Source organism: Rhinoderma darwinii, chromosome 2 (assembly GCF_050947455.1).
Source record: "Rhinoderma darwinii isolate aRhiDar2 chromosome 2, aRhiDar2.hap1, whole genome shotgun sequence".
In the NCBI taxonomy this organism is placed as follows: domain Eukaryota; kingdom Metazoa; phylum Chordata; class Amphibia; order Anura; family Rhinodermatidae; genus Rhinoderma; species Rhinoderma darwinii.
The window spans coordinates 330,820,385-330,845,559 of NC_134688.1; the positions used below are offsets into that span (position 1 = coordinate 330,820,385).

The 25,175-nt window shown below is 40.5% G+C and overlaps 1 protein-coding gene across 1 annotated transcript in view; it reads left to right on the plus strand.

Moving 5' to 3' along the window:
• Positions 1-24,526, plus strand: part of STRIP1 (striatin interacting protein 1) — a 45,380-nt gene extending 20,854 nt beyond the window's left edge. The window contains exons 9-21 of the mRNA XM_075853664.1: positions 288-470; positions 9,930-10,147; positions 12,076-12,141; positions 12,236-12,299; positions 12,551-12,622; positions 12,700-12,774; positions 16,150-16,247; positions 16,409-16,535; positions 16,936-17,036; positions 17,144-17,210; positions 17,293-17,397; positions 23,260-23,464; positions 23,575-24,526. Of these exons, the coding sequence (XP_075709779.1) occupies positions 288-470; positions 9,930-10,147; positions 12,076-12,141; positions 12,236-12,299; positions 12,551-12,622; positions 12,700-12,774; positions 16,150-16,247; positions 16,409-16,535; positions 16,936-17,036; positions 17,144-17,210; positions 17,293-17,397; positions 23,260-23,464; positions 23,575-23,822 (1,629 nt within the window). The 3' untranslated portion in view covers positions 23,823-24,526. The remainder of the gene's footprint in view (positions 1-287; positions 471-9,929; positions 10,148-12,075; positions 12,142-12,235; positions 12,300-12,550; positions 12,623-12,699; positions 12,775-16,149; positions 16,248-16,408; positions 16,536-16,935; positions 17,037-17,143; positions 17,211-17,292; positions 17,398-23,259; positions 23,465-23,574) is intronic.
• The last annotated feature ends 649 nt before the right edge of the window (positions 24,527-25,175 follow it).

Consider the following 25,175-nt stretch of genomic DNA (forward strand, 5'->3'; position numbering starts at 1 on the left):
TCACACATTAACCCATTATGACTGAGAAACATGATGGGGTTAATTACTATTAATGTGAGGCAAATGGAGGTTAAATTCAGAATCCCACCTCGCGCCTCACATCAGAAAATGGAAGAACTTTTTTTATTATTATTACTGTTGGCAAAGTATGGAATTGGTATCGAAATCGCAATACTACACGAAGTATCGATATCGAAGTCCAAATTCTGGTATCGTGACATCCATAGACTGTATATATTTTTGTTTGTTAGTTTTGTGCGTATTCTTTATCATTCGTCTATTTACAGTGCACTCTGGGTGGATTTGAAGATTTACTGAAAATGAAAGCTGAAAAGAGAGAGCTATTAGGGCTTCCACCTCTTCCAGAAGATAGCATTAAAGTAATACGAAGTATGAGAGCTGCCTCTCCACCAGCTTCAGCATCTGATCTCATTGAGCAACAACAGAGAAGAGGACGAAGAGAGCATAAGGTAAGCAGTGGCTTGTTTAATGGCATGGAAATAGAATAACTTGACAGAATGTGGTATAACATTTCCTTTATTAAACAGTTGAGACAGAGTATAGTATATATGAACAGTTCTACTCGCAGGTATCAGTAAATTGTCTAAATAACTAAATAAGTCCCAAATAATTACTTAGTTAATTCCTAGGAGTTTTAACATTTTGAAAAAATATAAATCAAAATAATATGGATAATAAAAGAAAGATAAATAAAATGTTGTGATGAACATATACAGGTCATCATAAAGAAAAAAGATAGGACAATGTATGAATCCCATTCCCACTAAAAGAGTTTTACGGCATATATTTTTATGATGTCTGTGATAGTCGGGATGTTACATCTTTTCCTTCTGAATGCTAAAGCTGATGTAGAAGATATTAAAATGTCATATTACAATTTGGGATTGTTTGAGAGTAACATCAATCCCAAGCCTTAATAAACCAAGTTCCGGCGTGAGGTTGATATTTACTCTAAATCCTCAGCTAGGGTACTCGAAAATAGAATGTTATCAAAACCATTTGACATATCCAAGACAAGGATGCCCTCTTTCCCCTTTAATATTTGTATTTTGCAGAACTCTTAAGATCACACACTCAAATACAAGGTATACAAATAAATCTACTCATAAAATTGGCTTGTTGGCCGATGACACTATAATATCCCTGAGAAATGCATTATCTTCCCTAAAAACTGTATCAGAAACAATCAAGATATCTCCATATCTTACTACAAAGTCAGTGATCATAGATAATTACTTCTAGGCTTACATACAACCGGACATGAAGGACATTATTGGGCTTCGTTCACATTTGACATATGCATCAGGGCTCTATTCCGTCAGAATAGAGCCATAACGTACACAAACGGAAATCCTAGGTTTCTGTTTCCATCACCGTTGATTTCAATGGTGACTGACCCGGTGCCAATGGTTTCTGTTCATCTCCGTTGTGCAAGGGTTCCGTCATTTTGACGGAATCCATAGCATAGTCGACTACGCTATTGATTCTGTCAAAATGACGGAACTCTTGCACAACTGAGACAAACGGAAACCATTGGCACCGGGTCAGTCACCATTGAAATCAATGGTGATGGAAACGGAAACCTATGGTTTCCGTTTTTGTCAGTCAGGGTCCCGTTCTGGTGGGAAGCTCAGATTGAACGTCCGAACTGGACCCTGACGCAGATGTGAACGAAGCCTAACCCATTCCTTTCCATTTAAATGGCATGACCAATCTATCCCATATCTAGGTATAGAACTAACCTCGTCAATCAAGGCCTTGATTGATGAGAACTTGAAATCTCTGACTGTTCAACTTCAGAAGGATTTGTGGTAAATCTGAACCCTCCTGGTGTGGTAGAATTGTGCTATATAAAATGATGACCTTACCTGTTATACTATATAAATTACGAACAATTCCCGTTCTTCTCCCCCTCCATATAATAAACTAACTACATAAACAAATGTCTATCTTTATCTGGTCGGATAAAAAAAGCAATGGTCGCTTTAAAAACACAACATAAATCTGATGGAGGTTTTAGTGTTCCGATTCTGAAGCTATATCACCATGCAGCCATATTAAACCAACTCAACGAATGGTGGCTCCCTCATTCTCATAAGAAATGGGTAGACATAGAAAAAGCTGCCCTATGAGTAGATAACTTAAAATATATATTGTAAAGCCATTAAATATAGGCCAAAACAAGGCTCAACATGCTACTTTACAAATTTGAAATAATTTTACGAAACCTAAACCTCTTGATATGCCTACCAAAATAGAGAAAATCTCATTCCAAATCTTGAACGCTTTATTCCAGATTTAGACAAACGCAGGCTTAGGTCTCGTGCACACTTGCAACACCGTTTTCACGGCCGTTTTTGACGGATCAGTGTGCCCGTTTTAGCGGCCGTGTGCACTCCGTGTTTCCGAGCGCCGAGCATGGTACTGTCCAGGGTGCTGAAAGTACCATGCTCTGCGCTCGGAAAATGCAATTTTAATGAAACAAATAAATACGTTCATACTTACTTTCCTCTTGTCCGGCCTCCAGAGATGACGATTCATCCCATGTCACCGCTGCAGCCAATCACAGGCTGTAGTGGCGGTCACGCACGTCAGGATGATGTCAGAAGGCATGCCTCCAGGGATGACGCTTCATCCCACGTGACCGCCTCTGCAGCCAATCACAGGCTGCAGCGGCCCCTGCAGCCAATCACAGGCTGCCGCGTCATACAGGAAGGTCGGACTGGAGGAAGAAGAGGGACTCGTCACTAAGACAACGACCGGGTACGTATGAACTGCTTTTTATTTTATTTTTAATCAGCAGCCTCTTTTCTCGATCAGTGATTGATAGAGACAAGTGGCTTCCGATTAGTGGAATATATATGTAATGTACTTCTGCCCGCCCGGCCGTTGCTAGGCAACGGCTCCGTCACACACTGACGGCACACGGATGCCTTCCGTGTGTCTTCAGTTTTTTTGACGGCCCCATTGACTTGCATGGGCCTCACCGTCATGGAATCTCGGACCAAAGTAGGACATGCTCTACTTTGGATCGGAACGGAGCAACGGGACCGTCAAAAAAACTGAAGTGTGCATTGAAATGAATGGGTCAGGGTGCTAGCCGTCAGAAAAACGGCTAGCTATATATATATATATATATATATTTATATTTATATTTATTTTTTTATCTGTATGTGGAAAATACTGTGGTGCTTCTCTGACTTTTCATTCAGATACAAAATAGAGAAGACTCAATTCTACAAATAGGAACTATTATGGGAGAAATTCCATATCCACTACTTTCCCTACCTATGCCGGCTTCTACATACCTGAATAACGAATTATAAACAATTAGCCACTCAATCACCGGGCCTGAAAAGGCCTTAAAGGGGTTTTCCAAGTTTAAGGCCTCATTTACACGAGCGTGTGCGTTTTGCGCAGGCAAAAAAACGCAGCGTTTGGCGTGCGCAAAAGGCACTTGACAGCTCCGTGTGTCATCAGTGTATGATGCGCGGCTGCGTGATTTTCGCGCAGCCGCCATCATAGAGATGAGGCTAGTCGACGTCAGTCACTGTCCAGGGTGCTGAAAGAGTTAACTGATCGGCAGTAACTCTTTCAGCACCCTCGACAGTGAATTCCGATCACAATATACACCAACCTGTGAATAAAAAAAAGACGTTCATACTTACCAAGAACTTCCTGCTTCCTCCAGTCCAGTCTCCCGGCCGTTGCCTTGGTGACACGTCCCTCTCTTGTCATCCGGCCCCACCTCCCTGGATGACGCGGCAGTCCATGTGACCGCTGCAGCCTGTGCTTGGCTGGAGCTGTCACTTGGACTGAATTGTCATCCCGGGAGGTCAGACTGGAGGAAGAAGCCGGGAGTTATCGGTAAGTCAGAACTTCTTTTTTTTTTTTTTTTTATACACGTTCATGTATATTGTTATCGGAAGTCACTGTCCAGGGTGCTGAACCAGTTTAACTCTTTCAGCACCGTGGACAGTGACTGTCTCCTGACGTCGCGTACCGGAATTTTTTTTGCCGGGTTCGGTCAAAACGAGTTCGGCCGAACCCGGTGAAGTTCGGTGCGCTCATCTCTAATTTGACACTCCGTTTGGATGTTTGTAAACAGAAAAGCACGTGGTGCTTTTCTGTTTACATTCATCCTTTTGACAGTTCTTGCGCGAATCACGCAGTTCGCACGGAAGTGCTTCCGCGCGGCATGCGTGGTTTTCACGCACCCATTGACTTCATTGGGTGCGTGATGCGCGAAAAACGCCCGATTATAGAACATGTCGTGAGTTTTACGCAACGCATTCGCGCTGCGCAAAATTCACGCATTGTCTGCACTGCCCCATAGAGTAATATAGGTGCGTAGGACACGCGTGAAAAGCACGCGCGTCGCACACGCGTATATTACGCTCGTCTAAATGAGGCCTAAAACTTTTATGTGTTTAATGCTCTTAACTTGTGAATGTAAATCCATTTGTAATGTACTTACAGTTTCCAAATTGGGCCCATTTCCTGATGCTGCCGTGGGGCACATGACTGGAGAAGTCACTCTCTGCCCGCCGTGTTTTATCATCAATTTTCTTCCTGGTATATGACACGTCACTAGTTCCGTGTATGGGCTGTTCTGTCATACAGCCAGTAACGTGCATGCGCGGCCCCTGCTCCACGGCAGCATCGGGAAACGGGGCCAATTGCAAACTGTAAGTACATTATAAATGTATTTAAATTCACAAGTTAAGACCATTAACACATACAAGTTTTAACTCGAAAACCCCTTTAAAGTGGTTTTCCACATTCTCACAACTGATGACCGGTGGATAGGTCATCCGTTGTCAGAACTTGGAAAACCCCTTTAATGACCAGCTAAATTTTTCAGTTTTTGCATCTCTACCTTTCAGCTGACATAAATGTTTTTCTTTTCATTGACGTGGCTGTATGAGGCCTTGGTTTTTTTTATGCGGAAGAATTTTTTTTTTAATTTTAATTTTTTTGTGCAGTTTGGGGGAAAAACTACTGTGTAAGTTATATCATTTACAGGTCCTTCTCGATGAATTAGAATATCATCAAAAAGTTAATTTATTTCAGTAATTCAATTCAAAAAGTATCTCTCATATATTATATAGATTCATTACACACAGAGTGATCTATTTCCAGCATTTTTTTTCTTTTAATGTTGAAGATTATGGCTAACCGTTAATGAAAACCCAAAATTTTGTGTCTCAAAATTAGAATATTATATAAGCCCAATTTCAAAAATGATTTTTAATACCGAAATGTTGGCCTACTGAAAAGTATGTACAGTATATGCCCTCAATACTTGGTCGGGGCTCCTTTTACATGAATTATTGCATCAATGCGGCGTGGCATGGAGGCGATCAGCCTGTCGCACTGCTGAGGTGTTATGGAAGCCCAGGTTGCTTTGATAGCGACCTCCAGCTCATCTGCATTGTTTAGTCTGGTGTCTCTCATCTTCCTCTTGACAATACCCCATACATTCTCTATGGGGTTTAGGTCAGGTGAGTTTGCTGGCCAATCAAGCACCGTGATATTGTGGTTAGTAAACCAGGTATTGGTACATTTGGCAGTGTGGGCAGGGGCCAAGTCCTGCTGGAAAATGAAATCAGCATCTCCATAAAGCTTGTCAGCCTCAGGAAGCATGACGTGCTCTAAAATTTCCTGGTAGACGGCTGCATTGACTCTGGACTTGATATAACACTGTGGACCTACACCAGCAGATCACATGGCTCCACAGACCATTACTGACTGTGGAAACTTCACACTGGACCACAAGCAACATGGATTGACACCTCTCCACTCTTCCTCCAGACTCTGGGACCTTGGTTTCCAAATTAGATGCTAAATTTACTTTCATCTGAAAACAGGATGTTGGACCATGAGTGGCTTGACACAAGGAATGCGACAGTTGTAGCACATGTCCTGGATACGTCTGTGTGTGGTGACTCCAGCCGCGGTCCACTCTTTGTGAATCTCCTCCGTATCGGCACGTCATGGTGCTGCGGGTGTCGGCTGTGTTTTACAGCTGACACCCGGAAATAACGGCCAGGAACTTGAATTACTGAAATAAAGAAACTTTTTGAGGATATTCTAATTCATTGAGAAGGTCCTGTATTATTGTGAATATAGGAAAAAGCGATTTTAGGCATTTATTTTTTTATCTCGTTCACATTTCACGCTAAATAACGTGTTAAAGTAATTCTTCAGGCTTATTATGGTTGTGTATAGGGCTGGGTGATTAATCAAATTAATATGATTAATTCACCCTCAAGGACGCCCACGATTCTGTTTTTTAGCAGAATCATAGAATCGGTTCTTTAGTGGCGCCGTCGCGCCGAGCTGCAGAAGGAATCTCCACTTCGTTGCTTCCAGGGTCCTCCATGTTCTCTGCTTCCCCATGTTCTCTGCTTCCCCATGTTCTCTGCTGTTCTGTAGTGAATTAAATAATACAGTACGGAACAGCAGTTACGTGGTGAAGCAGGGACTCCTAGTACATAGCCACACCGACCTGTAGATCGCACCACAACCCCCCCCCCTCATAGATTGCGCCGCAGTAGCTCCCACCAGGAGCAGAATCTCCAGCCAAAGCGTCAGCAACCTCTGGATGGGGATTCAGCTCCTAGTGTTAGCTACAGCGGCACGATCTACAAGGGGGGGGTGTTGCAATCTACAAGGGAGGGTTGGTGGTGCTGCGATTTACATGTGGGGGTGAGATCTACATGGGGGTGCTGCAACGATCTACAAGGTTGGGTATGATCTACGTGGGGTTGCTATCTGCAAGGGGGTGCTATCTACATGGGCACTGTGGCACCATCTACATGGGCACTGTGGCACTTCATTTGGCACTGTGGGCACTGTGGCACTATCAACCCTGACAAATTAAATACATCCTCTTCTTCTTCTTTTTTTTTTCTTTTTTTATTTAAACAGACATGAAAGACCGACTGGAAATGGATGAGAATTTGGAGACACTGATGCAAAATGGACATGAAAAACTGACAATTGATCAGTTTTTAATGGACATTTTTTTTTCACTGTCGCCTAAATGACTATGATGCCAGGATTCCCGTTCACATGTACAGTGATCAGGCCGCGGAATCTGGCTGACACACGGACCGTTTTTCACGGTCCACTCATGGTCACGTGAATCCGGCAGTATTGGAGACCAGCTAAGGTGGTGACGAGTTACATAGTTACATAGTTACATAGTTACATAGTTACATAGTTACATAGTTACATAGTTATATAGTTATATAGTTATATAGTTACATAGTTAGTACGGCTGAAAAAAAGACACATGTCCATCAAGTTCAACCAAGGGATGGGAAAAGGAAAGGGAAAAATTTCTACGCATAGGAGCTAATATTTTTTTGTTCTAGGAAATTATCTAAGCCTTTTTTAAAGCCATCTACTGTCCCTGCTGTGACCAGCTCCTGCGGTAGGCTATTCCATAGATTCACCGTTCTCACAGTAAAGAAGGCTTGTCGCCTCTGCAGGTTGAACCTTTTTTTCTCCAGACGGAGGGAGTGCCCCCTTGTTTTTTGAGGGGGTTTTACATGGAACAGGATTTCACCATATTTTTTGTATGTGCCATTAATATATTTATATAAATTAATCATGTTTCCCCCCCCCCCCCCTTTAGTCGTCTTTTTTCAAGGCTAAATAGGTTTAATTCTTTTAACCTTTCCTCATAACTTAGATTCTCCATGCCCCTAATTAGCTTCGTTGCTCTTCTTTGTATTTTTTCCAACTCTAGGGCATCCTATGAACTGGAGCCCAGAACTGAACTGCATATTCTAGATGAGGCCTCACTAATGCTTTGTAAAGTGGTAATATTACATCCCTGTCCCGCGAGTCCATGCCTCTTTTAATACACGACAATATCCTGCTGGCCTTTGAAGCAGCTGATTGACATTGCATGCTGTTATTTAGTTTATGATTTACAAGTACACCCAGATCCTTCTCAACAAGTGACTCCCCCAGTGTAGCTCCCCCTAGGACATATGTTGCATGCAGGTTGTTGGTACCCAGATGCATAACTTTACATTTATCTACATTAAACTTCATCTGCCAAGTGGACGCCCAAACACTTAGTTTGTTTAAATCTGCTTGCAATTCACGAACATCTTCCATAGTCTGAACTATATTACATAGCTTGGTGTCATCTGCAAAAATAGAAATAGTGTTATTAATCCCATCCTCTATATCATTAATAAATAAGTTGAATAATAGTGCTCCCAGCACTGAACCCTGCGGTACACCACTTATAACCATTCAGAGTAGGAATCATTGACCATAACTCTCTGGATACGGTCCTTGAGCCAATTCTCAATCCAATTACAAACTATATTTTCTAAACCTATAGTCCTTAATTTACCCATTAGACGTCTATGGGGGACAGTGTCAAATGCCTTTGCAAAGTCCAAAAACACTATATCCACAGCGGCACCTCTGTCTAGGCTTCCCTTCACCTCTTCATAAAAACAAATCAGGTTGGTTTGACAACTTCTGTCCTTAGTAAAACCGTGCTGGCTGTCACTTATAATACTATTTTTTGTCACATAATCCTGTATATAGTCCCTCAATAGCCCCTCAAACATTTTCCCCACGATGGATGTTAAGCTTACTGGTCTATAATTACCCGGGGAAGACCTAGAGCCCTTTTTGAAAATAGGCACCACATTTGCCCTGCGCCAGTCCCTTGGCACTATTCCAGTCACTAGAGATTCTCTGAATATTATGAAAAGGGGGACAGAAATAACTGAACTAAGCTCTTTAAGAATTCTAGGGTGTAACCCATCTGGTCCCGGGGCCTTGTGCACATTTATTTTATTTAATTTAGCTTGGACCATATCTACATTCATCCAATTCAGTATATCAACTGATATATTAACAGCACTGGCACCGGCTACATCAGCTGCTCTTTCTTCTGTTGTATATACAGAGCTAAAGAACCCATTTAGTAGAGAGGGATGTTAGTGCAAGCAGTGCCTCATTGATTATAGATTCTGTTAACCTGTTCCCTACATCATACATGATCTTCTGTGTCACATTGACACAGGCTGCTGTTAGGGCAGCACATAGTGTGCCCTAACAGCAAGCATGCTGAGCAGACAGCCCCGGGGTCCTCTGTAGGCCCCCAGGTCTAACTGAAGACGGATTCCCCATCTTCGATCGCGTTTCCGGTAATGCGATCAGAGAGGGGAGACCCCCTTTGATCATGACACGGACCGTGGCGATCAAATTCTTAAACGGCTGGGTCGGAATGTTATCCGATCCCAACTGTACTCAGCAGGCTGCTCTAAGTTCAGGAGCTGTTAGTTACAGCTCCTACTTAGAGGGTGATTACTCACAGGAGTGCTCATCCTCCTCTTCTACAGCAACGCCAAAAGACGTCGCTGTAGACTAAGCACCTGCACCGCCTGCCGTCAATAGACAGTGGGTGGTCTTTAAGGAGTTAAAGGTATTAACACGTTTTATCAGATTGGTTCCCAATCACTTACTTTTGAAAATCAAACACATATATCTAAATGGCATAGAGATCTGAACAGACCATATTCAAGAGACCAGTGGTTAAGAGCATTCTCTTTCTCTCAAGTCGTCTTCTTGTACTAATCATCAATAATTATATTATAAAATATACTATAGATGGTATCTCACTCCATATAAACTTCCAGAATATATAGTAATGCATCCCCCCAATGTTGGAGAAGTTGTAACCATTTAGGATTTATACTTCACGTATTTTGGGACTTTCCTTTTATTATTAACCTTCTGGCAATCAAATAGCGCACTACTAAATGATCTTACAACTCACTGTACTATTTAGTAATGGAATTTTTATGGAATAGAGGATACAAGATTTACATGTATGTGGATTCCTAATGAGTGGGCTTTGTTTCTAGGCTCTCATTAAGCAGGATAACCTTGATGCATTTAATGAGCGGGATCCATACAAAACCGATGATTCTCGTGATGAAGAAGAGGAAAATGATGAAGATAACAGCTTGGAGGGAGAAGCTTTTTCCATGGAACGGGAAGAAGTGATGCCACCATCAGTTACTCAACCTCCTGCTGATCGACTTGCTTTGCCAAAAGGTTTACCTTGGGCACCAAAAGTGAGGTGAGAGCAAAATGTGATTAAAAGGGAGGTTCCCCCATTTGCCCCCTCCTAACTCTGTGTTTAGAAAAAAGTAAGTTTGATGGGGGTCCGACCTATAAGGCCACCACGATGACCAGAATGAGGGGCCCTTAGTCCCTCTTCTCTATGGAGTTGGACAGCACCTGCACGTACACTACCGTTCAAAAGTTTGGGGTCACGCAGAGAATTTTGTGTTTTCCATGAAAACTCACACTTATATTTATAAAATGAGTTGCAAAATGACTAGAAAATATAGTCAAGACATTAACAAGGTTAGAAATAATGATTTTTATTTGAAATAATAATTTTCTCCTTCAAACTTTGCTTTCGTCAAAGAATGCTCCATTTGCAGCAATTCCAGCATTGCAGACCTTTGGCATTCTAGCTGTTAATTTGCTGAGGTAATCGGGAGAAATTTCACCCCATGCTTCCAGAAGCCCCTCCCACAAGTTGGATTGACTTGATGGGCACTTCTTGCGTACCATACGGTCAAGCTGCTCCCACAACCGCTCTATGGGGTTGAGATCTGGTGACTGCGCTGGCCACTCCATTACAGATAGAATACCAGCTACCTGCTTCTTCCCTAAATAGTTCTTGCATAATTTGGTGGTGTGCTTTGGGTCATAGTCCTGTTGTAGGATGAAATTGGCTCAAATCAAGCGCTGTCCACAGGGTATGGCATGGCGTTGCAAAATGGAGTGATAGCCTTCCTTATTCAAAATCCCTTTTACCTTGTACAAATCTCCCACTTTACCAGCACCAAAGCAACCCCAGACCCTCACATTACCTCCACCATGCTTGACAGCTGGCGTCAGGCACTCTTCCAGCATCTTTTCAGTTGTTCTGCATCTCACAAATGTTCTTCTGTGTGATCTAAACACCTCAAACTTCGATTTGTCTGTCCATAACACTTTTTCCCAATCTTCCTCTGTCCAATGTCTGTGTGCTTTTGCCCATATTAATCTTTTCTTTTTATTAACCAGTCTCAGATATGGCTTTTTCTTTGCCACTCTGCCCTGAAGGCTAGCATCCCGGAGTCGCCTCTTCACTGTAGACGTTGACACTGGCGTTTTGCGGGTACTAATTAATGAAGCTGCAAGTTGAGGACCTGTGAGGCGTCTATTTCTCAAACTAGAGACTCTAATGTACTTGTCTTGTTGCTCAGTTGTGCAGCGGGTCCTCCCACTTCTCTTTCTACTCTGGTTAGAGCCTGTTTGTGCTGTCCTCTGAAGGGAGTAGTACACACCGTTGTAGGAAATCTTCAGTTTCTTGGCAATTTCTCGCATGGAATAGCCTTCATTTCTAAAAACAAGAATAGACTGTCGAGTTTCACATGAAAGCTCTCTTTTTCTAGTCATTTTGAGAGTTTAATCGAACCCACAAATGTAATGCTCCAGATTCTCAACTAGCTCAAAGGAAGGTCAGTTTATAGCTCCTCTAAACCGCAAAACTGTTTACAGCGGTGCTAACATAATTGCACAAGGGTTTTCAAGTGTTTTCTAATCATCCATTAGCCTTCTAACACAGTTAGCAAACACAATGTACCATTAGAACACTGGAGTGATGGTTGCTGGAAATGGGCCTCTATACACCTATGTAGATATTGCATTAAAAACCAGACGTTTGCAGCTAGAATAGTCATTTAGCACATTAACAATGTATAGAGTGTATTTCTGATTAATTTAATGTTATCTTCATTGAAAAAAACTGTGCTTTTCTTTCAAAAATAAGGAAATTTCTAAGTGACCCTAAACTTTTGAACGGTAGTGTACTTCTCATCAACAGTGTTAAATAGGGGGCATCTCAAATAGCCGAGCCCCACTCCCTGTGAATAATTAGTTTCCCTTTCATTTAGATAAACTGCATCTGCATTCAAATCTTCCACAATTATTTGTTTTCCCTATAAACAGGGAGAAAGACATTGAGATATTCTTGGAGTCAAGTCGCAGTAAGTTCATTGGATATACTCTTGGAAGGTAAAATTCTAATTTTTATTTCCTAGTTACTAGTTAGATGCTTCTAGTTGACTGTAAATCCAATGTTCACTGTACCTTTTCTCTAATTTGACAGTGACACCGATACAGTAGTTGGTTTACCGCGACCTATTCATGAGAGTATTCGCACTCTAAAGCTGGTAAGTGTCTTATAAATTTAATTACATGTGCATCCACATAAAAGTTAGCATTTTATGTCCTCAGTATTGTTTGATTTAATTCACAACCCGTTGTACAGGAGAATACATCGTACCTAATGCTTAGTGATCAGATATGAATCCACAGAGTATGATAAATCTGAGGAATGCCATATGTTTATAATGGTTGGTAGCCTCTCCTGCAAAAAACCTGATACGGTCTAATTCCAATCATCACCTTTCCTCTTCCACAGCACAAATATACTTCTATTGCCGAGGTTCAGATTCACCTAGAGGAAGAGTTTATAAGGTGTCCACTCTCAGGTGTAAGTATTATTACAATATAAAAAACAAAAAAATCTTATCTATTTCATTTTTATTCTTGCAATTGTTATTTAATTAGGGTGAAGAGGAGGTTGAACAAGTACCTGCAGAGGTCTTATATCAGGGACTTCTCCCCAGTTTACCTCAATATATGGTGAGTGCATAATGTCCATGCCAAGAATCTAGGTATACCTATTTAGCGTGTGTGTGTGTGTGTGTGTGTGTGTGTATATACACACACACACACACACACACACACATACACATATATATATGTGTGTGTGTGTGTGTATATATATATATACACACACACACATACACACTATATATATATATATATATATATATATATATATATATATACACATACATATATACATATAATATATATATATACACACACACACACATACATACATACATACATACATACATACATACATACATACACATATATATATATATATACACACACTAATATATATATATATATATAATGTGTGTGTGTATATATATATATATATATATATATATATATATATATGTGTGTGTGTTTACATATACAGTGAAGGAAATAAGTATTTGATCCCTTGCTGATTTTGTAAGTTTGCCCACTGTCAAAGACATGAACAGTCTAGAATTTTTAGGCTAGGTTAATTTTACCAGTGAGAGATAGATTTATATTTAAAAAAAAAACAGAAAATCACATTGTCAAAATTATATATATTTATTTGCATTGTGCACAGAGAAATAAGTATTTGATCCCCTTTGGCAGACCAGACTTAATACTTGGTGGCAAAATCCTTGTTGGCAAGCACAGCAGTCAGACGTTTTTTTGTAGGTGATGATGAGGTTTGCACACATGTTAGATGGAATTTTGGCCCACTCCGCTTTGCAGATCATCTGTAAATCATTACGATTTCGAGGCTGTCTCTTGGCAACTCGGATCTTCAGCTCCCTCCATAAGTTTTCGATGGTATTAAGGTCTGGAGACTGGCTAGGCCTCTCCATGACCTTAATGTGCTTCTTCTTGAGCCACTTCTTTGTTGCCTTGGCTGTATGTTTCGGGTCATTGTCGTGCTGGAAGACCCAGCCACGAGCCATTTTTAATGTCCTGGTGGAGGGAAGGAGGTTGTCACTCAGGATTTGACGGTACATGGCTGCATCCGTTCTCCCATTGATGCGGTGAAGTAGTCCTGTGCCCTTAGCAGAGAAACACCCCCAAAACATAATGTTTCCACCTCCATGCTTGACAGTGGGGATGGTGTTCTTTGGGTCATAGGCAGCATTTCTCTTCCTCCAAACACGGCGAGTTGAGTTAATGCCAAAGAGCTCAATTGTAGTCTCATCTGACCACAGCACCTTCTCCCAATCACTCTCAGAATCATCCAGATGTTCATTTGCAAACTTCAGATGGGCCTGTACATGTGCCTTCTTGAGCAGGGGGACCTTGCGGGCACTGCAGGATTTTAAACCATTACGGCGTAATGTGTTACCAATGGTTTTCTTGGTAACTGTGGTCCCAGCTGCCTTGAGATCATTAACAAGTTCCCCCCGTGTAGTTTTCGGCTGAGCTCTCACCTTCCTCAGGATCAAGGCTACCCCACGAGGTGAGATTTTGCATGGAGCCCCAGATCGGTGTCGATTGACAGTCATTTTGTATGTCTTCCATTTTCTTACTATTGCACCAACAGTTGTCTCCTTCTCACCCAGCGTCTTACCTATGGTTTTGTAGCCCATTCCAGCCTTGTGCAGGTCTATGATCTTGTCCCTGACATCCTTAGAAAGCTCTTTGGTCTTGCCCATGTTGTAGAGGTTAGAGTCAGACTGATTAATTGAGTCTGTGGACAGGAGTCTTTTATACAGGTGACCATTTAAGACAGCTGTCTTTAATGCTGGCACCAAGTTGATTTGGAGCGTGTAACTGGTCTGGAGGAGGCTGAACTCTTAATGGTTGGTAGGGGATCAAATACTTATTTCTCTGTGCACAATGCAAATAAATATATATAATTTTGACAATGTGATTTTCTGTTTTTTTTTTTTTATATAATCTATCTCTCACTGGTAAAATTAACCTAGCCTAAAAATTCTAGACTTTTCATGTCAGTGGTCAAACTTACAAAATCAGCAAGGGATCAAATACTTATTTCCTTCAGAGTGTGTGTGAGTGTGTGAGTGTGTGAGTGTGTGAGTGTGTGAGTGTGTGAGTGTGTGAGTGTGTGAGTGTGTGAGTGTGTGTGTGTGTGTGTGTGTTATGAGACAATGTTGCCTTGTCAAGGAATGAATGAGTGAGCAAAATGTATTTCATTTCTATCCAATGCAACTAAAAAAAGAGAATCGCACAGTCTGCATTTACCCCACTAAACTTTAATGGGGACAGAGAGGTTTTATGTTAAATAATATAAATATATGTATTACTTTTTTTTGTGTGTTTTTTATTTTACTATGTCATTATTTATATTAAAAAAGAATCCTGACATATTGCAGTTTTCACTCTGGCCACTGTGCCTCATAACTCCCTGTTCTGTAGAGATCACTTCTCAATTCCCTTTTACATTTCCAGAGGAAAATCTGCCTCAAAATTCCATTTGAGCGTCGCGGGCATAAAACGCCGCGAAATGCGCTTTCTCTGCCTTCCATGTCAATGGGAGGTCAGAGGCGTAAACGCCCGAAGATAGGGCATGTCCCTTCTTTTTCCCGCGAGCCGGTTTTTCCGTTCGTGGGAAAAAGACGCCTCTGCCTCCCATTGAAATCAATGGGAGGCATTTACGGCTGTTCTGCGGCGTGGTTACCGCGTCAAAAAACTCGTCAAAAACCTCTGTGTGAACTCCCCCTTAAACGAGCACTGATTGACAATAAAGCCTCTAAAATGAATAATAAGGCAACTTTGCAAGTAGTCTTTATTACTAATTTCCTTTATTACTAATTTTGTGCCTACAGCTCCTATGCAGACCTATGCATCTCCATGTCAGCAGATCGCAAATAAACCCTGTTCTGTCTTATTCTGTATGTCCACTACTGCTTGCTAACCTACCAAATGTATATTAGTAAGAAGTCAAGAATGGAAAGAAGAGGGAGTATGACAATCATTACAGAGTTTATTTGTAGTCTGTTACCATGGAGATACAAATCTGCATAGGAGCTGTAGACACAAAAAGTAGTATATTTTTCACCGAGACCATTTGCAAAGTTGCTTTATTTTTCATTTTTAATGTATTGGGACACCTAAAAAAATGTATTTGATTGCAAAAGTTTACATGGCCTATATCGGTCATAACTTCCCTTTCCCTACCCATGTGATTCTTCTAAAAAAAACAACCTGGTCCTAAATTTCAGATTTATACAAAAAAAAGGTTTTTGGCAGGAATCTTTTTTGAAGATATTCTGTCCAGTAATCGCACATAAGCCTTATGTCAGTCCGTTCTTTAATAGTTGCAGATTTTTAGTGAGTATTGCGTGAAATAGAGACCTATTTACAATCGTTATTTTGTTTGATCCATAATAAATGTTACTATTGTAATCCATTCAGATTGCCTTATTGAAGATCCTGCTTGCTGCTGCACCTACTTCCAAAGCCAAGACTGATTCAATTAATATTTTGGCAGATGTGCTTCCGGAAGAAATGCCGTAAGTAACGCTGTTATGAGTGGGTGCATGTGTAGGATGGCTGTTCAGCTTAGCTGCTAAATGAAAATCTGTGCTTTTCTGTAAAATCTTTCCAGTTTTTATATGTAAACATCTTGTATTCTTTGTTATGTGTGTTTTTACAGCCCAATTTTCTCTTCTAGAACCACCGTTCTGCAGAGCATGAAGCTGGGAGTAGATGTGAATCGACACAAAGAGATCATTGTCAAAGCCATTTCTGCGGTGTTACTGCTGTTACTGAAACACTTCAAGCTAAACCACGTTTATCAGGTTTGTATTTCTTAAACCAGTGAAAAATTTGTTTGGTTTAGCCTTACCCTTATAGATTCATGAATATTCTAAAAATGGTAGTTTCTCTATACTATATGCAAGCTGAGCTAGCGTAGAGTTGCAGGACTGGAAGTGCGAGTGAATAGACATGTGCACGTTTTCTGTAGTAGTCTAAAAGTCATCTTTGGCATCATGTTGCAGCACCCCATTTGTCACTCAATTCACTCACGGATGCAACTGTTGCAGCACGCATTACCTGTCGGTATTCCCAAAATATACCGTGAAGTTTTAAGAAATATGTATATGCCAAATAGCTAACAAAATGCTAAAAAAAAAAAGTCTGCACGTAGATCTGTTTGTGTTGTGTAATGTAAGGTTTAAATATTTTTTCTTTCCCCAGATGGAGTATATGGCTCAGCACCTGGTGTTTGCAAATTGCATTCCTTTAATATTAAAATTTTTTAATCAAAATATTATGTCGTACATCACAGCCAAAAACAGGTAACTGAGGTGGGAGTTGAAAACAAAACTGACATTTCTGGTAAAATGTATGTATGATGTTTTTTAAAAAAATATATATATATATATATTTTTTTTTTTTTTTATAGTATTTCAGTTCTTGACTACCCATATTGTGTGGTCCATGAGCTGCCGGAGCTGACAGCAGAGAGTTTGGTAAGTCTGCTTAAGTCAATTGATATGTCCAGAAACAAATAATATGAATGTCTATTTTACATGTCTTCTAATATGCTCGCAGGAAGCTGGAGATAATAATCGATTTTGTTGGCGAAACTTGTTTTCATGCATAAATCTTCTACGCATCCTGAACAAGCTGACTAAGTGGAAGCACTCTAGGACCATGGTTAGTAGACAAGGTCTTGTTTTCTGTTTAATGTCTTTGATCACAATATACATCTTTTCTACACAGAAAGGGACATCTCCCGCCTGAACTGAAGTCCTCCGGTTATAGACTTTGCGTATTTAAAGGGGTATTCCCAGAATCGACATTTAACTTCTGTCTGATTGCTGGGACCCCACCAATCACTAGAACAGGGGTACAAACCCCCCATTTCTCCTAACTGCAGCCCCCACAGTGAGGAGGAGCTGGAATGATGCGGCACTCGAATATTTGCCTTTCCACTCAATTCAATGTCTCTGGGGCTAACGGAAACAGCCAAGGGCTGTACTCTGCTTTCTCCTTCCGTCCCATGGACTTTGATTTGAGTGACACCGCACATGCCTGCCCACCACTCCATGCAAAGTTCTCCTGATTGAAGACAGCATGAATAGGCGGCTCCCGAGACCCCTTTTCTAGAGATCGGAGGGGGTCCCAGTAGTGAGGGCCAGTGATTAGACTATCCCGTGGCTAGGTGATAAATGTTGATTAGAAACAACCCTTTAGTAAAGTCTTCCTATATATGCAATACTGTCACCACATTATAAGTATATAATTATATGAAACCAAATCTCGTTTAGCTCCGTGATCTCGCGAGATTTGGTTTCACTTGCCGGAATCTCACAAAGAAAGATTCAGAAGTGTCAGGATTCTGAGTGCACATGACGTCCAGGCTGGATGGTCATGTGTATTCATTATCAGGACACTGTAGTAATGTTAGGGCTTGTGTATGTAGCTGCACATAGTGATATAACTATATCGCTAGTGCAATGTAAATGAATGGAGAGGAGTGCATGATGCTGATTGGTCAGCGTCATGCACTCCTCTGTACAACGCCAACTTGGGCATTAAGAAAGCTCATTAGCATAAACCAAAATCGCTCCTAACGTTGTGAAAAAAGATCGTTTTTTAAAATAAAAAGCATCACTGTCACCTACATTACAGCGCCGATCTCCTTATGTAGGAGATAGGGCACTTATAATGTGGTGACAGAGCCTCTTTAAAGCAGAATTACATTTCATGTCCACTCAAAGATGTAACTTTATAATATTTCTTACCTATAATGGAGGATTGTGGGCAGGTTACTATAATTGCGTTTACTGCCTTTACAATGCTGTACTAGATCAGTGTGAATGTAGACAGCAGTGTGAGAGTAAAAGCATTTATGACACTTATGTTACCTTTGATAATGTTAAATTCCTTAACACATGCTGCTTTTTCAAAGGAGATATCAAACTGTGCCTTTTTATTGCAATGCTATTTATCCATTTGAAACCGGTCCCAGTCACATTAGTTTTGTCTTTTTTTTTTTCATATTTCGTGGCTTTCAAGGGGTTGTCCACGAACAGACAACTGATGACCTTTCCACAGGTCATCCATGCCGGAATCAGATGGCTTTGGTCACGGAATAGCTGCAGTTCTGCAGCTCTGCTCCCATTCAAGTGAATAGGAGCAGGGCTGAAGTTCTTCAGAACGGCCGCTATGCAATGTACGGAGCCATCTTCTTCTGGCTCCAACTACTGCATACCCGTCATAATATTCGGCAGCTGATCGGTGCAGGGTCCGGGTGTCGGACCCACACCGATCATATACTGATGATCCTGTAGATTAGTTGTCCGATCGTGGACAACTCTTTAAGTTAGTTGTCATCTACACGGTACTATGATTGTAAACAGTACTGTTAACATATTTTTAACCCCTTCCCTCTTTGGCCACTTTTGACCTTCCTGACAGAGCCTCATTTTTCAAATCTGACATGTTTCACTTTATGTGGTAATAACTCCGGAATGCTTTTACCTATCCAAGCGATTCTGAGATTGTTTTCTCGTGACACATTGGACTTTATGTTACTGGCAAAATTTGCCCGATACATTCAGTATTTAATTGTGAAAAACACCAAAATTTAGCGAAAAATTTCAAAAATTAGCATTTTTCTCAATTTAAATGTATCTGCTTGTAAGACAGGCAGTTATACCACACAAAAATGTTGCTAACTAACATCCCCCATATGTCTACTTTATATTGGCATCGTATTTTGATCATCATTTTATTTTTCTAGGACGTTACAAGGCTTTGAACTTTAGCAGCAATTTCTCACATTTTCAAGAAAATTTCAAAATGCTATTTTTACAGGGGCCAGTTTAGTTGTGAAGTGGCTTTAAGGTCCTTAGATATTAGAAGCCCCCAATAAGTGTCCCCATTTTAAAAACTGCACCCATCAAAGTATTCAAAACAGCATTTAGAAAGTTTCTTAACCCTTTAGACGTTGCGCAGGAATTAAGGCAAAGTAGAGGTGAAATTTACAAAGTTCATTATTTTTTTCCAGAAATTCATTTTGAATCCATTTTTTTTGTACCACGGAATGTTTTACTCAAGAAATGCAACTCAATATTTATTGCCCAGGTTCTGCAGTTTTAGGAAATATCCCACATATGGCCCTAGTGCGCTAATGGACTGAAGCACCGGCCTCCGAAGCAAAGGAACACCTAGTGGATTTTGGGCCTCCTTTTTATTAGAATATATTTTAGGCACCATATCCGCTTTGAACAGGTCTAGTGGAACTAAAACAGTGGAAACCCCCCAAAAGTGACTCCATTTTGGAAACTACACCCCTCGAGGAATTTCTCTAGGGGTGTAGCAAGCATTTTGACCGGCCAGTTTTTTTGCAAAAATTTTTGGAACTAGGCCATGAAAATGAAAATCTACATTTTTTCAAATAAAATGTAGGTTTAGCTAATTTTTTTTCATTTCCAAAAGAACTAAAGTAGAAAAAGCACCACAACATTTGTAGAGCAATTTCTCCCGAGTAAAACAGTACCCCACATGTGGTAATAAACGATTGTTTGGACACACGGCAGGGCTTAGAATGGAAAGTGCGCCATTTGGCTCTTGGAGCTCAAATTTAGCAGGAATGGTTTGCGGAGGCCATGTCGCATTTGCAAAGCCCCTGAGGTGACAAAACAGTGGAAACCCCTAACAAGTGACCCCATTTTGGAAACTATACCCCTCGAGGAATTTATCTCGGGGTGTAGCAAGCATTTTGACCAGCCAGTTTTTTTACAGAACTTATTGTAAGTAGGCCGTAAAAATGAAAATCTACATTTTTTCAAAGAGAATGTAGGTTTAGGTATTTTTTTTTCATTTCCACAAGGACTGAAGGAGAAAAAGCACCGCAACATTTGTAAAGCAACTTCTCCCGAGTAAAACAATACCCCACATGTGGTCACAAACATCTGTTTGGACACACGGTAGGGCTCAGAATGGAAGGAGCACCATTTGGATTTTGGAATGGTTTCTGGGTGTCATGTCATATTTGCTGAGCCCCTGTAGTACTAGTACAGTGGAAACACCCCAAAAGTGACTCCATTTGGGAAACTGCACCCCCTGAGGAATCATCTAGGGGTATAGTGAAAATTTTGATCCCAAAGGTTTTTTTGCTGAATTAATTAGAATTAAGCCATGAAAATGACAAATTATTTTTTTTTCAAACAAGATGTTGTTTGAGATACACATTTTTCATTTTTGCAAGGAATAGAGAAGAAAAAGCACCCCAACATTTGTAAAGTAATTTCTCCCGAGTACAGTAACGCCCCATATGTGGTTATAATCGGCTGTTTACGTATATGGGAGCATTCAGAAGAAAAGGAGCGGTATTTATCTTTTGGAGCGTAGATTTTGCTGGAATGGTTTGCGGACGCCATGTTGCATTTGCAAAACCACTGATGTACCAAACAAAAGTGACCCCGTTTTAGAAACTACACCCCTAAAGGCATTTATCAAGGGATGTAGTGAGAATTTAGACTCCACAGGTGTTTTTCAGAAATGAATACGCAGTGGATTGTGCAAAGTGAAAATTGCAATTTCTCCACTGATCTGCCCATTCACCGCACAAGATGTTGTGCCCCTAGAGAATCTTACCCCATAAATTGTTAAGCGGGTTCTCCCGGGTATGGTAATGCCTTACTTGTGGCCATAAATTGCTGTTTGGGCACACTGTAGGGCTAAGAAGGGAAAGACCGCCATTTTGAGCATGGATTTTGCTTGGTAATAGTTCTGTTTGGGGTTTTGCTGGTATTTCCGTTTATAATGTGGTGGCATATGTAATCTGTGCGGAGTATATCAGGGTATATGTAATCTGTGCGGAGTACATTAGAGTATATGTAATCTGTGCGGAGTACATCAGGGCATAATAAGAGGGTATAATAATTGGGTAAATAATACAATTATCCATAGGTGTGTGTTACGCTGTGAAGCGATCCGTTATGCGCAGGCCGGTGTCACACTGATAAACGGTTTTCTTTCTTATCCCCCTTTTGTAACACTCTTTACACTGCACCTTTTGGGGACTTTTTCTCCTTCGTAGTTTGGGAAATATTACTGGGAAAGTTTTGCGCTGGTATAATACGGGCACCCTCGCTTCCAACGGATGTCCCTTCCCTTTCCTAGTTCCTAAATCCTGGGGCCCTGAAACTGAAGGAATGTTCCCCTCCGGCCTGCACATTGAGATGTTTTTCATCACCGCATTACTAGTGCCATAACTTTTTTATTTTTCAGTTGATTGAGCGGTGTGCGGGCTTGTTTTTTGCGAGACGGGCTGTAGATTTTATTGGTACCATTTTAGAACACATACGACTTTTTGATCACTTTTTATTTCATTTTTTGGTAAAGGAAATTACCAAAAACAAGCAATTCTGGAATCGTTTTTTATTGGTTTTTTTATCGGCATCCACAGTGTGCCCTAAATTACATGTTAGCTTTATTCTGCGGGTCGATACGATTACGGCGATACCAAATTTATATAGTTTTTTTAATGTATTGCGGCTTTTGCACAATAAAATCACTTTTTTTATAAAATCATTTGTTTTCTGTCTCGCCATATTCTAAGACCCATAACTTTTTTATTTTTGCGTGCACGAAACGGTGTCAGGGATTATTTTTTGCGGGACGGATTGCAGTTTTTATTAGTACTATTTTGGAGTAAATGTGACTTTTTGATCACTTTTTATAGCATTTTTTGGAAGGAGACGTGACCTAAAAACAAAGATTCTGGCGCTGTTTTTCATGTTTTTTTTTTACCGCGTTCACCGTGCGGGATAAATTACATAATAGTTTTGTAGTTTGGGTCGTTACGGACGCGGCGATACCAATTATGTATAGTTTTTTGATTTTTACGGTTTTTCCCATAATAAAAGACTTACTATGGGAAAAAAGTCAGTTTAGCTTTATTTTTATTTGAAATGTGTGTGTTTTTATTGTTTTACCACATTTTTATTAACTTTTTTTTACTTTTTTTACTTGTCCCACTAGGGGACATGAGGGCCTGATGCCCGATCGCTACTCTAATACACTGCACTACATACGTAGTGCAGTGTATTAGCGCTGTCAGTTATTCACTGACAGCAAGCCTATGAGGACACGCCGCAGGCGGGTCCTCATCGGCTCCCGTACAAGGCAGACTCGGACGCCATTTTCTGGCGTCCGATTGCCACAGCAATCGTTTGCCACAGCAACCCAGCGATTGCATCTGAGGGGTTAATCTGCCGGATCGGAGAATAGCTCCGGTCCTGGCAGTTACAGGAGGGTGCCAGCTGTATAATACAGCTGTCACCCCGCGGTGATGGTGCCGGCTCTGCTCCTGAGCCCGCACCATCACTGCGCCGTATATATGGCGCTTTGCGGGAAGCACCTCCCGACAGCGCCGTATATATACGGCAGATGTCGGGAAGGGGTTAATGTAACACCTTGTACTAAACAAACTAAAATAAAGTATTTTTTGGTGCTTTTTGTTTCTATCTGTCATTTATTTATTCTGTTAATTTGTCTCCATAGATGCTTGTGGTTTTCAAGTCTGCCCCCATCCTAAAAAGAGCTTTAAAAGTTAAACAGGCGATGATGCAGCTGTATGTACTTAAGTTGCTGAAAGTGCAGACCAAGTACCTAGGACGGCAGTGGAGAAAAAGCAACATGAAAACTATGTCAGCCATTTACCAGAAAGTGCGACACCGCCTAAATGATGATTGGGCGTATGGAAATGGTATGACTTTTAAGAACTGGATTTATTATATTTGTTTTGTGTGAATTTGAGCAAGAGATTTAATTCTATGTTTTGTTTTTGTTTTTTTGTTTTTTTTGCTGTTAACATAGATCTTGATGCTCGTCCCTGGGATTTCCAAGCTGAGGAATGTGCACTCAGAGCCAACATTGAGCGCTTCAACTCTCGCCGCTATGATCGGACTCATAGAAACCCTGAATTCCTTCCAGTAGACAACTGTCTCCAGAGTGTTCTTGGTCAACACGTGGAGCTACCGGAGGATTTTCAGATGAACTATGACTTGTGGCTGGAGAGGGAAGTTTTTTCTAAACCAATATCGTGGGAAGAGTTGCTGCAATGACATGCACTTTAACATCGGCTTAGAGATGATCGTCCGCTTCATCTCCCTACTCAAATTTATAACACTAGTTGCTTTTCAGAAATGGTTATGACCTCTTATTGGTATCCTCTAATAATGTACATGGGCCAAACAGCTATAACATAACTTTTGGAGGCAATGAAAATATAGATGAAGTTCTTAGAGGGACATGTCCTTTTTTTTTAGTGGTTCTCCTGAAGAGTTTGGTTCACTTTAAATAATCACTCCTTTTCTGGAATGAGCCTGTATATTTGGTTACATTGTTATAGATATTACGTGACCAGTAGAGCCAGTATATATATAAATGACTCTGCTTCAAGAGGTCAACCATGATCTGACCTTTCCTATATTGTAAATGCCCTTTACAGTGTTGCTTCAATGTGTAGTAGTATTGACAAAGGTTTATCCCACTGAGAGAGCGATTACTTGTGACTCTTAAAAACACGTTATTTATACTCATTGTAGTGCGCCAAATCGTTTGTCAGTTGCTAACAGTGGAATATCTGATGCAAAACGCAAATTTACACAAGTGAACTATTTATTATGGTTTTGAAGTAACATTCCTCTTGTTTATCTTCAAGGAAAGTTTGAAAAGTGTTTTTATATTTGTGTGGATTTAGCTTTACATATATTTTATCAGCTTGTACAAAATGTCTGGCCACATATAAAAGCGGGGTTATGTTGTATTTTATTGAGCATTTTATTGGGACTTATACTAGAAGTAGACAATGTGCCCTTCTGCACTACACTGATGGTGCAAGTGTGTCCATAGCCGATAACTGTTGCTGAAGCTTACACACCATACACCTTTTGAGAATTATTTTTACTTCAAATATCCACATTTTTTTAAGTTTGTGTTTTTTTTTTAAGAGATGTCGTTTGGACTATCTCAACAGAACGAACTTACAACACAATAACAGCATTAGAGGGTGTTCTTTGTCAAGTAGCAAGCTTTTTTAGTTTGGATAGCTGTAAGGTCATGCTCTTAGGATGGGAGGACAGCTTCACCATCAGATTTTAACACTGGGAAAAACTGACATGGAAAAGGAATGTGATATTAGTAGATGGTAAATTGAACTGTAGCAAAAAGTGACCGGCAGATGCTGCCAAGACAAGAAAAATCAAAGGATGGGTCAAAAGATAATTTCAGGTAGGAACTCCTTTCTTACAGGTTCTGTCATGTTAATGACATATTTGGTGCCCAAAAGTATAGTTTTGGATATTATACACAACACACTATGTGCAGTGATAATGAGAATATAATGTTACCTTTCTGTAAATCCGTAGTATGTATAAAAACTACTTACCTGCAAACGCCGATGCTGCTGCAGAATC